Source organism: Manis pentadactyla, chromosome 6 (genome assembly GCF_030020395.1).
Source record: "Manis pentadactyla isolate mManPen7 chromosome 6, mManPen7.hap1, whole genome shotgun sequence".
NCBI classification, from domain to species: domain Eukaryota; kingdom Metazoa; phylum Chordata; class Mammalia; order Pholidota; family Manidae; genus Manis; species Manis pentadactyla.
The window spans coordinates 154,910,860-154,926,856 of NC_080024.1; the positions used below are offsets into that span (position 1 = coordinate 154,910,860).

At 48.9% G+C, this 15,997-nt stretch overlaps 1 protein-coding gene across 3 annotated transcripts; it reads right to left on the reverse strand.

Annotated features, from left to right (window-relative positions):
- Window positions 1-6,857: 6,857 nt before the first annotated feature.
- Window positions 6,858-15,524, reverse strand: PTGR3 (prostaglandin reductase 3). 3 transcript variants are annotated; one of them, XM_036884294.2, is made up of 2 exons: window positions 15,303-15,524; window positions 6,858-9,090 (listed from the first exon to the last, which is right to left on the reverse strand). In XM_036884294.2, exons 1-2 carry the CDS (start codon window positions 15,509-15,511, stop codon window positions 8,166-8,168), a joined length of 1,134 nt encoding a protein of 377 aa, XP_036740189.1. In that variant the 5' UTR covers window positions 15,512-15,524; the 3' UTR covers window positions 6,858-8,165. The 3 variants fall into 3 exon arrangements, with proteins under 3 accessions (XP_036740189.1, XP_036740190.1, XP_036740191.1); XM_036884295.2 differs by lacking the exon at window positions 15,303-15,524 and adding an exon at window positions 11,894-12,761; XM_036884296.2 differs by lacking the exon at window positions 15,303-15,524 and adding an exon at window positions 11,181-11,541.
- Window positions 15,525-15,997: the final 473 nt, after the last annotated feature.

Sequence of the window (15,997 nt, forward strand, 5' to 3'; positions counted from 1 at the left end):
AATATCCATATGTCGCAACAACAAGTGGATGCCACAGAGCTGCCAGGTAGTCACATCAGGTCACTGGGGCTTCCAGATGAGCGGCCTCAGGCAGAGAAAGGTTACAGCAGGGGCCTAAGAATGTCCACAGCAGTGCTCCAAAGCCTCAATTGCAGCTGGAGAGAACCCTGTGACTGTGCGCCCGGGCCTGTCCTGGGATCCCCAAGAGTGGACGGGTGGGCTTTGGTTGGTTCAATTTAAAAATGAAAGTGTAAGAGCACACAGTGATCTAATACTTATGAGCAGGTGCTATGTTCCAGCCCATGGGTGACTGTGGGGCAGGCCTTACTTTCAATGAGTTCAGTCTGCAGGGAGATAGACATGTAAACAGGTAGATTCTAGGGTGCTGTGCAAAGTGCTAGGGAGGAGGCGGGAGTGAGGTGCTAAGGGAACCCACCGGGGAGGGTGACCACCTCTGCCTGGATGGAACAGGGTAAGTCAGGGAAACAAGCAGTCGGTCGAGGCAGGCAAGTGGCAAAGTTGCTTCTGCAATCACCTGCCAGTCCTCTTAAATGACAGCCAAGTCTGCTTAAAGCCCACAGACCAAGGAAAAGGTTCCACCTGGAAGCCCAGAGTCCCAGGTTTCTCAGGTCTGCATGTGGGGGTCTGTGGAGACCCCGAGAAGCTGACATGCAGAAGAGGTGCCACCCCTCCCCCCCGGCCCAGCCTGTGCGCTGTCCACCTCCCTTCGCCTCCACCCGGCTCCTGCCCCCCCACCCCTCTGGGAATTTCTGAGGTCATCAGGGATCCTTCTCAGTCCCTGCTGTATGCCTCCAATCTTCACCCCTGAGCTGTGCCCAATTCTGTGGGTGAATGTGAGATTGTTATTCTCCTGCCAGCTCTCCTCAGCTCGGTGCCAGAACCCGACATGCAGGGGGAGGGCAGGAGCTGGGGAAGTGCTGTCCAATCCCACACGATAATACCCTCCAGCTGGGCCCAGAACACCACCTCCTGCCCCCTCGGCCAGGGCTACTCATAAACTCCAACTTATACTGTATTCACAACTCAGGCAGCTTCCTTTCTGATACTAAGACACTTTCTTACATTTCCTACATATTCCGATTACCACAGTGGAATATTAAGATCCACCCCTTTATGGATTATAGGTTTTCCCTGACCCAGGCCACAGACTCTAAAATCCACTGTACTTCCTGTAGTTAGACAAAGCCTTTAAAGCCTACATGGGGTGCTATGCTGTTTGTTCCAAGCAGCCGGATCCAAAGGCGGGTGGACTCGGGTGCTCCGCCTGGCCTCGTGGGAACTGTGAGCTATCACGCAGGGGCACGCACGTGTCCATGGAGGGGGCAGCCGGCCGAGAGGGGCTGGTGGTCACGCTGAGTGCTCCTGGGAAGGACCCACCTTTGCCTGGTGACTGGTGCCTCCAGAGCTGTGGTGGGAATACTTGCGGGACAGAGAACTGACTGCAGAAGCTGCAGAAAACTGCACGGGTGTGGGTCCTCCTGAGATTCTCCTTTAAAAGGCAGAGAGTGACAGGCAAAGCACCGGCTGTGTGTGTTTGCTGAGCAGCTCCAGAACGCAACTGTTACCCTTCTGTACTTCCTTTTGCCTCAGTTGGAAGTGCATGAAAACAGGTGCCACTAGAGCACGCTGAGTAGCATCACTGCTGAGTTCCAGAAGGGATGGCAAATTTAGAGAAGCTGAATGTGCGATAAGAGGCAGGCATATCAATAGCTGTATCATGCTCTTGTTTTTGCCATTCCCTCCACAGTCGCCTTTGGGATGCTCAGATAGGCTGTATATAAGAGCACGTTGCAAGATGGAAAGGTCTGCAAGGGCTGTGTGATCCAGTACCTGGCTACTCAAAGGGCAGTCATGGACATCACCTGGAAGACACAGAGGCCCCGCCCCCACCCACCTGCTGGTTGAGGACCTACATTACAAAGGGCGGAGGTGAGGGGAAGCACATGAAGTGGGGGAAACTCCACCACCAGTGAAAACCAGCCTCGTCTGAGAATTATCCATTGACCCAGTCTCTTCACCCAGTGAGTAAGTAAATGAACTGGACGAATCCTTTTCTGTGCTCTGATTTCCCATCTCTCAAATGGGCATCATTCATCTTTACCTATTTAATAGTCAATAGGTGGAGATAGTGACTTTGTATTCAAATACGTCAACTTGGTAAGCAAGTTCCAAGATGTTACATGAAGTATATGTAAACATTGAAATTATAAATGTTCTTCAGTAATGACAATTTAATTTCACTGCTTAGAGAATGAGAGGCCTTCACAGCTGGGCTGACACTGAGGTTCCCTCAGCTCAACTGCATTCCACAATCTTAACGTACTCAGATGCAAGTGATTCTCCAAAAGGTACTTTGAGTAAAAACCTTCAAGGAGACAATTCAATTTCCAAATGTAAATTCCAACAGCATATAGCGGGACCACTATTGCTTCCAATTCCCTGGTGAGAAATGAGGTTTTCGACAAAATGAGATTGCCTTTGACATTGTTGCTGTTCCTGGGAAGGGTTTTTCAATGTTAAAAGAAGCTGTTTCTACTGGGAAAGGATTTGTTCATGTAAAGTTGAAAGTTTACACTTGTTATGCATGAGATCAAGGAAGACAGAAATGATGTAGAAAGACATGAATGTGTTCAATGTCATGTGGTTTGAAGGGCTTGTTTCTGAACCTTAATTATGATCTGTCACTTGAGGAGTACAAGATTCTTGCTACACGTGAACATGAAACGTGGTACCCACCGATGTCTCTCCCCAAACACATCCCCTTCACCCTACGGCATTTCCTGCTGTCAGCACATGCATCTGTGCCCTGCAGCCCAGAGTCAGTTAGATTCACAATTCAATTGCAAATGGAATAGCAAATTCAGATTCTAGATATTTTGCTGTTAACAAAATTATGATGATCAAACATTATCAGATTTGTATAAGCAATAATATAAGCAGATGAACTCACTCCAGGAAAACACAAACTCTTAACACGTGATGATAATTTTATTTGATTTTCATTATTTGACACACAAGAATACATTGTTAGGAGAGGAGACCTTCCTTGTAGCATTAAAATTGAAGTATGGGCATTCAGCCATTAACACCACTAAACTACTTTTTTTCACCCCAAAAGGTTGTGTGATGTTTAGATGACACAGAATGAAATGATCTGGAGCCTTGACTTGTGCTGGATTGAGGGGGTCGTAAGTGGAGAACACTTTCATGGTCAGAACCATGATATTCTTCCTATGTTGGACATTATCTGATCCAACAGATTTATAATAAAGGCCACTTTTAATCAGCTGTACACTGAGGAACTTTGACAAATATAAAGGGGAGAAGACCGAGCCTATGCTCTCGTTTCATTTCCGATCCAGTGGACTCTGTGACCTTGGACAAGGCACTTATGCTTTCTGAGCCTCTGTTTCTTCATTTATAAATGAGTAGCACTGGACTGTCCCTTAAATGCCAGATCTTACCGTTTAAAGGACATTTGAGTCTCTCCTTTATGCTGGGCAGAGTTCCCAGGCTTCCTCCAGTTCTGAGGCTCTGCTGGCGACCACCCAGTGCAGGCACACAGGAGCAAGGCAGAAACTCTTTACCCCAGCCCCCCTTTCTTCCCTAGATGCGTTTCTATGTCTCCCACTGACCAAAGAAACCATTCATTTGAGTCCCTTAGATCCAGTGCAGCTCTTGATGGGAGAGGAGGAGGCTCAAGTGTAGCTGATAATTTCAGGGAGCATTTTTCTGAGCTCTGAGCACAAATCCATCTTTCATATTATATGCGACCACCAGTCAGCAGGGTGTGTTTTAATAATTATTGCAATTTCATGTTGGCAGAAAGACACTGCCAGATAGCAGCCTTCAAGGGAAATTCTTGCTATGGGGGTCGCTGGAATCTCTGTACTTGTCTCAGCGCTTCCCAGCACATGTGAGTACATACTGGCTTCCCCAAACTATGCTCCACGCTGTACTCACCCTGCTGTCTGAGGGGTCCAAGATGCATGTCCCGAGAGTGTCCATGCCTGCCGGGATGCTCTGAGTGAGCACTGAAGGGCTGGTCTACTTGGGCAAAACCATGGCATCCAGTATAGATGCCAGGACGGCATTTCCACCAGGCCACAGACAACCTCTCCCCTGTCACTCTTACTAGCTAGTCAGATCTAGTGAAAGAGAAGAAAACACAAGATACCAAACTGAAGTGTTCATCTTATTTCACTTGCTTTGAATACCAACTCTCTATGGTCAAGAATTACTTGAACTGTTACATGTTGGTAAAAATATTCTTTATGTGTTTTGAATGGTGCTTTTTTTTCAGCCAGTGTTCCAGTGTGCTCATGATAACAGCAATGTGATTCTCGAACAGTCTTGCTTTTATAAGCTGAAATACCATCATGCTAAAGGCCTAGTAAAAACAGAATTCAAAGTTTCAAATGCCCACACCAACAGTTTTGATCATCCACAGTTTTGCGTTTTGACTACTGCAGTATAATCCGAAGTATTCAATTCTGGGCTATAACTAAAAAATTAGTTACAGAAAATCTAACTTTCAAAAAAATAACCTAATAGATCCCAGACCCAGAAACTAATAGTTTGCATGGATAAATTTTGGGTCTCTAAAAAAGTACTATAAATAACAAATAATATTTAATAGATTCAGAAAGTATAGAGACAGTGAATACTCCTAGGAAGTTATCATCCACAGAGGATTGCAGTCTGTATTGTATTCTTTCTGATAGTTGCACATTGCTCATATGTTTTTATATAAATCTCAAATATGGTATTTACCACATGTACATGGGATAAAGTGATCAAGAAAAATATTTCCAATACTAAGCATCCCTTGCCCCATCTTAAAGGAAACTGTGACAAAGTAGTAAATTCAGCTAAATGGGATCTCTGCAAAAGGGGTTAAAATTTAAACCCATTACAAGTTGGGGGGCCATTATAAATGTTACCCCAATAAAAGCCAGAAACAGGAAGACCAAAAGCGGGTCCCTACCGCATGCATGTGTCTTGAATGACACCATTTGTCAAGTTTCCAGTATCTTGTGATGGTGAACAGAGGAAGCAGCTCTGTGTGGTACTGAGGGCATTACATCCTCATTAGCCCGAATGTTCCTGAAGTACATAATGCAGGATTTCATTTTAATAAGCAGCAGCTACTTGTCAAGGCGCTTTCATTAGGTAACTGCTGAATGTAATACTAATGACCATTTATAGAGGCTCTATTCTACTCTCGAGAAACTCCACTCACATGAAGTCATAGAATAACAATGTGTAGAACGTACTGTGCGAAACCTCTGTGTCATTCCTTTGAAAGCTATTACCTGATATTTTGTTTTGTTTTGTTTTGATGAAATTGGTCAACAGCGGAAGTCATCATCAAAGGGACCCAAAGTGACATTGCTGGTATTTTTTGCAGACAAAACATTTGAAGGCATAGCATTTGGCTTTTTAGAAGTCACGATAGAATGGTGAGGAATAGTTTCTCGGCAACTTACCTAGTTAAGCCCCCTCCATTTGCCCAGCCAGAGACCTCAAAGCTGCTGTGCAGAGAACCAAGAAATAATTCATTGGCCATGATCATTCAGCCCAGGCCCTGTCCCTAAAACAAAGACTGACAATTGCCCTGAATTATGGATGTACTTTTTGTGACATGTAACACAGTTCAGGAGAAAGGTGTTAAGAGCATCGCACTGCTTCACCTCCCATTAGAGGCTGGTCTTGAATGATAATCCCAGAAGATGAAACTGATGCTGAACTATGACCCTTAATTTACAAATCATTTTTCAGAAGAATAAAAAAAAAGTTGAAACATATTTTTGGCATTATCTAAATGGGCAGAATCTTTCATGCTTATTTTCTAAGAATAAATGAAAACAGCATGACCTGTAGTTTCTTAGTTTGGGGAAAGAGCATGAGGTTTTCAGATTATATTTTATTTTAAACCTGGGTGTTTGAAAATTTTTTTTTTTACATTGCTGAATTTAGTATAGTCCTTCAAAACATAATAAATTCCTATTCTGTAGCTTCAGGGGCCCATCAGTTAAAATGTTGGTCTTTCATTTTTATTACCCTCCCATTAAAATGAAAGAGACCGGGACCCACTTCAGTTTAGAAGAAGCAGTTTCGTGGGCACTGTCCTTACTCCTCGAGTCTTGACAAAGAGAGAAAGGACATCGTTGCTTAGACTTCACACATCTGTCTGCGTGAGAAGTGACACACTCTGTCAGACAGACACTGTGTTAAATTGTGTAATATTCTTTGATGAGATGATTCGATTGCAATATTTTCCCATCACCCGTCATTTCCTGTGCAGTTACAGTCATGAAACCTGTCCCCTCCCCTTTGTTTGTTTGTGTATCTAAAAGCGAGGCAAAGTCTCTTTCTGTTTTGCTACAGCTGTTAGGCCTGAAAGGGACAGATTAATAACTGAGCACCACACTGGCCCGGCTTTTCTTGTACCCTGCACTAGTAACCCCGTGCTATAATGAGGACACAAAGAGCCTCACATCAGGCTGCTACCCTTCTTCATAACTCAAAAGCATCACAGTGGCAATAGCCTCTAGTGCTATTTGTCTTTAGTGCAGTTGTGACACTTCGGCATGATCCATAATTTGGCAGCTATTTACCGTGACATTTCCCTTCAGTGCAGCCATAACATTCAGTGAAGCCATTATTTGGTCCCATTTACCATATAAATTGTATTGTTGTGCATGCATGCTAGCAGCTACATTAGGTACCTGAAAATGAGTAAATCTTGTAAAATAGATACTAACAGCTATTCAGCAGTAGGATTTCCTTGCTCCTCAGACAGAAGGAAAGAAAGATTAAATATGGTCACCGAGTTTCGTGGAGCACCTTTAATTGCATTCCTATTTATTTAGCATGTTAGATACATCGAAACTCAAGGCTTTGAAAAATAATCTGGTGGGCTTTGCCCTCAATTAGAAAGGCACTCTGGGATTTCCCACTTAAGGATGAGAGCTGTAGCGGTCCGCAGTGAGCTGAAGGCGGGGAGGCAGGCGGATCAGCTACAGGCGTGCTTCCGAAGAGAAGGTGCACGACTTGTTCATTTTGTGTGTGACATCAGCCATAGTGACAAGAAGCATCTCGTTCCATCAGAACACGTGGAGAAGTAGGATGGGAACATAGGAGCAGCGTCCTATGCTGAACGACCTTATCTGGTTCTATGTCTGAACATCTATAACCCGAAGTGGATGTACAACGCTTCTAGGGTCATCTGGGCCTCCTGCGCACAGTGCTGTGTGATGTCTGCAGGGTGCTGGGTTCACCTCGAGGGATACCCAGGGTGCTCTCCCCTTATGGTACATGTTTTGTGATGGAGCCCCTCACTGTGGAGGCGCACCAACTTTCCCTTTCTGGTGCATGCATTAACTTTTTAAAGTCTTTCAAATCTCTGTTTTTGTCTATATAAGTTATCAACACAATTTTGCTTCTTAAGAGAGGAATTTTTCATTCCACATGTGCCCCACCAGGATGGTTGTGCATTAAAAGCCATTAGTAGTAGACATTTATTTAAAATAGGTCTGTGTTCACTTAATCAGTTTGCTAGTAATCTAGCAAAATCAAACTTTTCCAGTAATCTAACAAAATTCCTCCAGATTTCTATGTAGACAGTCGGTTAGTGATTTATAGAAAAAGAAGACCACTTCCTGAAAATATGGACTCTGAAAATATATGGGTGAGTTTTTGCTATATGTCTCATTAATTAACTACTTATTAACCTAAGACCAACCCCCCCCCCACAAAAGCAAAGTATTTGTGAACTGTATTCAAGACCAGTTTTAAAATCTCATCAAGCTTAAGACATACTGATTTGATCAGATCTTGCATCAGGAATTAATTTAGTTCCCAGGAACAATAAAATCTGGAATGAGACTGTCCATGACTAAAGAATTAAATGTAAAGGTTTTACCTCTGAGCCATTGAAGGAAGTTTTATTGGCATATTGTTTTTCAAGGGAGGGGCAAGAAAAACAAAAAGAAGAAAAAGAGAAATATATTCATTAACACTTTACTATTGTGTTAAGAAATATTATATCTACTACCACCTAAAAATAAATTGATTTGAGTAATTCTGAAGGCTAAAGTGCCTATTTTCTTTCTCCTTTGATTTATGTCATTGTTCTGTTTTTACAGCTTACTGTTGACAGAGGGAGGTAATTCAACTACAATTTTCCCAGTGTTTTTTCCCATGTACATATAATCGACAGCCCGGAATACAGACTCCAGGCCAGTAAACCTGCCCTCGGCAGACAGATCACCCAGGTCCACCTCACAAACCAGCTCCCCATCTGCATACATCTGAATCAAGTGGTCCATGGCTGCTTGATATTCAGAAAGGTAATGGTTCACAAAGAAGCCCAGGACACTGGCGGATTTCTTCAGCAGCTTGGCTGGTAATGTTCCTGCTTTCACAGGCGGAAGGCCAGTAGGAGTTTGGTAGCCAGAGACAAACCCAATTACCATCAAGCGCCCTTTGATGGCCAAGGCGTCTACAGCCAAGTCAAACATGGTCCCCCCGACAGATTCGTATACCACATCGACACCTTTGGGGTACTCCTTCTTCAGGACAGTACGGACGTGCTCAGAATTATAGTTGATGGGACGATCACAGCCAACAGATTTCAGAAAAGCACACTTTTCATCGGAAGAGCAGGTTCCGATTACATGGCACCTGGCCTTCTTTGCTAGCTGCACAGCAAGGTGGCCCGTCCCCCCAGCTGCTGCTGTCACCAGAACTTTCTTCCCTTCTGACAGTCCTCCAAGCTCTTTCAGGCTGATGTATGCGGTGGTACCACTGAGCAACAGGGTGAGATACTCAGGTTCCACAGAGGGCACTGGTGTTGCAATGCTGGCAGGCACCACTGTGTACTCAGCAAAAGAGCCAGGTGTCATGTAAGCCACAGTCTGGCCAACTGTGTACCTGGCACTAGCAGAGAGGCCCAAGGCCACCACCTCTCCTACACCTTCAAAACCTACATCAAAGGGGGTCTTCACTGATGGGTCGTATCGGCCGGCTGCATAGTTGATGTCAGATGCATTAACACCAACAAATCTAGAAGAAAACACACACACACAGACATAGACACCACACACACACACACAATATATATATATATTAAAATGTTTTCTTTGTCCAGGACTTTATGTTCTGCTTACAAAAATTCCTCTAATTCCAGTGACTGGAGGGATAGCTTAGCTACATATTCTGATAGGATTTGAAAAAAATCAGTCCTAATATTCTGTTCAAAAACAGAAATTAAACAAGTATTAGTTGAACAGTGATTTGCAATCAGAGTTTTGGTATATTTTAGTCTATTATTGATTTAGGAATAATTTCATACCACTTTAAACATCAAGTTATATATTTCACATGCCATTTATTTCCCTCCTTTTTCATTCAAAAGGAGAAATAACTACCTCCCCCCACACCCCCCAAAAAAGTCAGAAAGTTCTCTTATACACAAACTTCCCTGGAGCTATGAGTTGGAAATTAATTGGCTTCTTACCAAAGATGTTAAAAACAACAGTGGGGTAAAATATATTCAAAGAAGTAGACTTGTATTGATTGTGGCAACAATTTAACACTTCAGATAATAATAGTAATGACAATGATATTATTAATGATTGATGTAATGTGCAAGGTCATTCGCTGTTCCATGCGGCTACAGGGGTTGTTTAAAACATTGTTAGAGTGGCTGCAGCAAATTTTCTTTCTGACGTAACTGTGTCCAAGTGTGAAAATATGCATTTTGATTAATTGAACAAAAATTGTCTCATAAGGGTAGAGAGGTTTTTATGGAACATTCAACGTTTTACAGTTCTTTCCAGATGAAAAGGAGAGCAAATTGTCACTATATTTTTCCTCAACAAGAAGCAGAGACATAACTTGATTAATACCAGATGATTATTTTTACTTTGGTATCCAGAGTCAATTTAATTGCGTGGCCGGTATTTTTACCAGCTTTTTTCATCTCAGTATACCTCATAACAAAAATATCCTCCTGCATAAGTAAAAAAAGCAGTCTACTAAAAAAATGTCAGGAGGTGGCTTAGACACATAATGGAGGACCCTAAAAATGTCATTTCCACCTGTAATGAAATGAAAAGATGGTGGTATCTGGTGGCAGGAGGAAAGCTGGTAAGTAGGTCATTTTAAAATAATTCACTTTTAATTTAACTTAATAAACTAAAACTGCCCTGTGTAAAGCCCCACTTCCACTGTAAGATAGATAATACTTTGCACTTATAAATGCTCCCTTATGATTATGCCTTGTGTACCTATGATAATGAAAGTTCTCTACATATTGTAGAAATAAGAAAGCGGGAAACAATTTTGGGGGGGCACATCAAGCTGCTTTCTGAAGTTAGCATGCCACACCAACTCAGCAGCAGGCTGCAGAATGCCATACTTACAAATGATGCACAATAATGGGAGGTGGGAAAAATGATTTTTGCTGGTTTCTTATTTGGCATTTAATACCAAGATGCCTACATTCTATTGGTGTGGGGTGGGGGTGGGGGTGGGGGGCTGCAATCTTTCTTTAAATTTACATATTTCTGAAGGCCTGGTTTTTCAAAAAAGCTCCAGCTTCCTGAGCACACGCTTCTGGACTTCACAGAAGGCAGCCAGGGCAGAGCCCAGCCGAGCGGCGACCCTCCCGGTGCCCCTGCCGGAGGCGGCCACGCGGACTCCGGGGAGGCGTCGGCGGGGTGGAAGTGGCGGCGGGCTGCCGCAGAAGCAGGGGACCGGGGCCGGGCCTCAGCTCTCTGCTCTTCGCCCACGATTAACCCTTCCCGTTCCCCTCGCCGCACCCCAACTGGGGAGGCCCTTCCTCTGAAGGCAGCCCCCGCCTTGGACTCGAGGGGGGGCCCCTGGGGTCCTCCCCACGGCGGAACAAGCGCGCCTGGGGGGGCCCGCGGGCGGGAAAGTGCTGCTGGGGGAAACGCAGCCCCCGTTCCCACCCGCCCCACGCTGGGGTTTGCCACTTCCCTGGCAGAGGGGGCGCACCCAGCAGGGCCCTCACCCGGGAGAGAAGTCCGGGAAGAGGCCCCCGCGCCGGGGCGGGGGCGCAAAGCCAGGCTGGGGGCGGGGTAGCGGGGCTCTGCGGGAACCTGCGGCGGCTGCGGCCGCGTGGTGCTCACCGTGGGACTTGGCTTAAAAAGTCAAGCAGACAGCGCGGCGGAGCGCACCAGGCGCCCGAGCGGTGGCGGGAGAGCCGCAGGCCTGCCTGCGCCCCGTCCAGGCTGCGCCCGGCCCTCTGCCTCCCCTGCGGCGCCCTCGATGCCCCGGGCGCAGCCCGCAGGTGCCAGAAACCGACGCTTCTTTGACGGCTCCCCTCGGAAGTGTCCGGCCTTCGCTGAGCGCCTGGCCTCCGGCCCCGCGGAGAGGCTCGGCAATGACCCACTGCCAGGCGGTGGAGGCGCGCCGGCACGCACCGGGGTGCAGGGAGGCCGCCCAGATCTGCGACCGTGACCTCGGCCTCCGTGGGTCGGGCGGGGTCCTCGCGGGCGCGCCCAGCTCACAAGCGGGCCGCAGGGCCAGGCCGGTTCTCGGGGAGCCCGGGGCGCGGGGGCCTCTGGACTGGGGCCCGCCGGCGGCGGGACCCTGACCTCGGCCTTGAGCGCACACCCTCCGCCGCCCCGCCGTCTCCTACATGCCCACGGCCCGCGTCGACGGCGAAGGAGTCTCGGGCTGGCGGCGACATTCCGCGGCTACTCGGTTCCGTGCGCCTCGCCCTCCCCAGGGTAGCCCGGTCCCGGTGTCCGCCCAGCTGCCCCCGGACCCCGCGGTGACGCCGAGCGGCCGCCGCGGCTGGTGGGAACCCGCCACCGCCCGGCGGCGCCTGCGTCCTTACCTGGGCTTTGGGAAGAGCGGCGCGAGGGTCGGGAGCCCGCGCCTTCTGCTCGCCCAGAAACAAGTTCAAGAGCAGCAGGCGCCGTGGGAAAGGGGGCCCGGGGCGTGGAGCTGGGGACAGGAGAGGCGAGTGAGCGAGAGAAAGAGCGGAAAGACACGCTGGGAGGGATGAGCGCATCTGGGGGCTCTATAACCCTTCAATTCAAAATACGTGCTTTAATGAATGCAGGGTTCCAGCAATCCGACGGGAGGATCCACTCAAAAGACCTCAGGAAAATGAAAATCAAGGAACCTCAGGAAAAAGAATGGGACCGGGTCAGGCTTTCCCCAAATATATATAACCTTCTAAGGTCTCCGGTTTATTTATACTAAAAAGTGCTGAACCTCTTCGTGATGTTTATTGTGAAACAGAGCAGTCCTGCAGAGGAAGGGAAACGCCTTCTTTGAACAAAAAAGTCCAAACCGAAGACTCAAGTGCGGAGCAAAAGCTTTCAATACTGGGAGACACACAACGTCGTCCAAACCAGACCTTCCTTTAAAAAAAAAAAAGGGGGGGGGGGGCGGAATAAAAGAAAGGCAAGAAAGAAAGGAAAAAGAAAAAACAATCTCGGCCTGGAGGGAGAGTCAGCAGAATAGTGTTACCCTCCCGTGAGGAACAAACCGTTTATCAAAAAACGCCTTCCCCATCCCCCACCTCCTCGCTGCCATTCCTACAAACTCTTGGCTCCATTATCTTACGCCTGAGCGGAAAATCGTTAGAAATATTTGGAAACGAAATAATGTGTCACTATCGTACGAAAAAAAGCTAAAAATAGCGCGCACAGTGACTTAACCGGAGGGTGCCCTCTCCCTTCCTTTTTCTTTTCTGAGGGCTGGGCTTGGGGGTGTGGGGGGGAGCTGTCCTCGGATGTACGAACCAGGAACGCGGGAGCTGGATAAAGGATCATCAATTATATGTTCTGGAGGGATTTCACGCGCCCCTTCTCACACCTTTCCTAAATGGTAAACTTGATTATCCTAAATCGATGTCTAGCTTAAAAGCACTTCCCTGCCTGTGAATAAAGAATTTGTATTTTCTGTTAAGATGGAATGAGGTGTGCAAATGGTTTAATTGAAAGAAAAAGTCAGACGGAGCACAATTAAAACCTTTAAGCACCTTTCCAAACAAGTGAATTTGGTTTTCATACATTCATTCCAGGGCAGATTTTATCATGATAAAAAAAAAGCGTTTGCTTAAAATTTTCATGCAATTAACACTGTTAGGGGACAGTGGATCTAGGATTAAAATGAACTAACCTGCTGTGAACAGACCTGCCTCCTATTCTTAAAAAAAATAAAAAATCGGTGAATGCCTCCTGCACTGACCCGGTTTGCAAGTATAAAGGCTTTCCCTACAATTTAGGGTAGGAGCAGATTTTCCAACAGCGTAGGGAAAGGGGGAGGCAAAGATTCCTCCCCTCCTAACACGCAGAAAACTGACCGGTTCTCTTTCCGTTGCGGACTTCAAGGTTAGAGGTCAAGTTATTTATATTACAGGGATTCTTGGCATATGTGAAGGCATGGATCTTAAAGTACAACCCAAACCAATGAGCTCCCTAAGTGCGAGCTGGCACTCCAAAGGTCTGACCACCCAATTCAGGTACCGACCCTGGACACCCAGCTCGGGGGCGCGGACAGCGTGGGAAGACCGCTAGCGTGGAGGGAGAGGGGTGGGAGTGAGGGCACCCCGAGTTGGCGTAGAGCTCAGGTGGAGGCCGAGGCGGGAGCACGTCCACCGCGGGCGGTGGTCCCAGCTGGCGGCTTCTGGAAGTGCTCTGATTTCACACCTTCCCTCCTGTCCGCTTGGCACCCTCCTACTGCACACCTCGCTACTAAAAGAGCTTTTATTCAAGCAGTTGTGTGTGTGTTTACGTCAGCGTCCACAGTCAGTAGGGTACTTCATCAGAAAAAAGCCTGGGTTAAACTTTTTGACTGTTAAAGTCTGTTCGGATCCTTTTCCGCCTGGATCCCTCTAGCTTGTAGCGAATCACTCGTGTGCTGTGTTCTGCGTGCACACACATGAGCCGTTTTTTAACTTGGCAGGACGCATGTTCTTGTCTCCACAGCCTTAGCGTCTCGTCGCTAATGAAGAAACATTCTCAGCCCTGTTTCCACCACGGCAAACTTTTTAAAGGAGACACATCCCCATCCCTTAAGGTAGCACCCCCACCCCCAATCTCCACTCAATCCCACCCTTGCCTCACTCAGTTTTTACGTTTCCAACAGGTTTCCAAAAGTTTTATATCAGGATCAGAATTCTTCAGCCTTAGTGTTGTTTGGAAAGCTGATCATGAAATTCTAAAATGGACCAATAAAACGTCTCATCAGCTGCGGAGGTAGGGTACAATTTGTCCTTCAGTCCTTGCTGGGGACTTAAGTGCCTCCCACCCCACAATTTAAAACATAGTTACAAAACACAGAATTTACGCCTCCCCTCCACGTCATGTTTCAGCCTGAAATAGGCAACACTGCAACCCCGCGGACTGGACCGAGCGGGCGGGAGAGTCCTGCTCTAGCGAAGGGGATGCTGGAACTGGGGACGTCCTGCCTGCAAGTCTGGTGGAGAGGGGGCCCACGGAGCAGAGGCCGGCCGGCGTGGCTCAACAGAGTGAGTCCCTTAACTTCCTGTTGCTTCACCAGTTACTAAGGATCAGTGAGGTAGAAACACTTAAGGTGGGGAGTGTGGAGGTGGAAACGACAGTCAGAAGGTCTGCAGAACATGCGAGCAAATGTCGGCATGCCCCCGCCCCGGCCCTGGCCCAGCCTCCCAGGCGCGCCACCGCCGGTCGGCACACTCTCGGCAAGGCAACAGTCACACAGCACTGACAACACGCAGATGACACCGGCAAGGTGAACGTCAACACACCCACGACAGGCCCGCCGTTGCAAGGCGGCTGTCAACCTGGAGCGGACAGGAAAAGCCGGCCGGCCTCCTTCCTCCAAATCACGTTACCTACACGTCGCAGTGTGTGTCCAGGCTGCTCCTGCTCCACCCTAGAGATTGTGTGAACGCAGGAGCCGTGGGTGCGCGCGGGTGGGCCGGGCGGGGAGCCTCCCTTTCTGAGTCCCGTCGGTTTTATTTCGAGAGAGGGAGGGGGAGGAGAGAGGGCTGGGGGAGGGGACGGGGATCCCAAATTTAAATAACCCTCTGTTATAAGGACGTTGGGTGTCATCGGATATTCGCACCAGCAAGTCACATTACATCCGCCTTCGCCAGATGGCGGCGGGTTCAACTTCCCGAGATCTGGCAAAGTCAGGCTGTGCGCCCGAGCGCGCGCCGGAGTGTGCGGACGCAGGCGGGCCGGGACAGCCGGGAGCGGCGCAGCGCGCCCGGGGCCGGGGCCGGGGCGGGGGGCGCGCGCCGGGCTCACCGGTTCCGGACGAGGAGGTCTCCGTCCCCGGGGAGTGGCACCGGGCAGTCCCGGCGCAAGATGACCGCCTCGCGGAAGTTGGGGCTCAGCCGGGTCACCACCAGCTTCTGCATGGCGGTGGGGATGCCGGAGCCCTGGAAGTCCAGGAAGTGGCGGGCGTACGACATGTCCACGATGGCTCGGGCCCAGGCGGGCGCCAGTCGCAGCATGGCCCGCGCCTCCGCTCGCGTTCTGCGCCGCCGCCGGCCGGAGTCGCGCCCAGCCCGGGCCGCTCGGCTCGGCTGGGCTCGGCGCGGGCGGGCGGAGTGGGCGATTCCGCCCCTCCTCCGGCCCGCGCCCTCCCCTCGGCTCCTCTCCCCACTTCGCCGGCTCCCGCTCCCCCCGCCCGCCCCGCCGCGCGCAGCGCAAGACTCCGCACGGCCCCCGCGGCCCCGGGCGTCCCGCCCCCGGCGTCCCGGCCGGGGACCGCAGCCGCCCTGGCCGCTGCTCCTTTAATCTTTTTGTTTTGGTTTGAATCTGCTCGGCGCAGACTGGCCGAGGATCCTCTCCGCCCTCCCCCTTCCTCCCCGCGCCCGGGAGGCACCGGATATCTCCACCCTCCCCGAGCTCTAAAAGCCGGATTTGACTCTTCTGAAAGGGCGAGGGGGGCGGCGAGGGGACCCGCGCGTCCCGCGAGCGCAGCGGCCCTAGCGGCG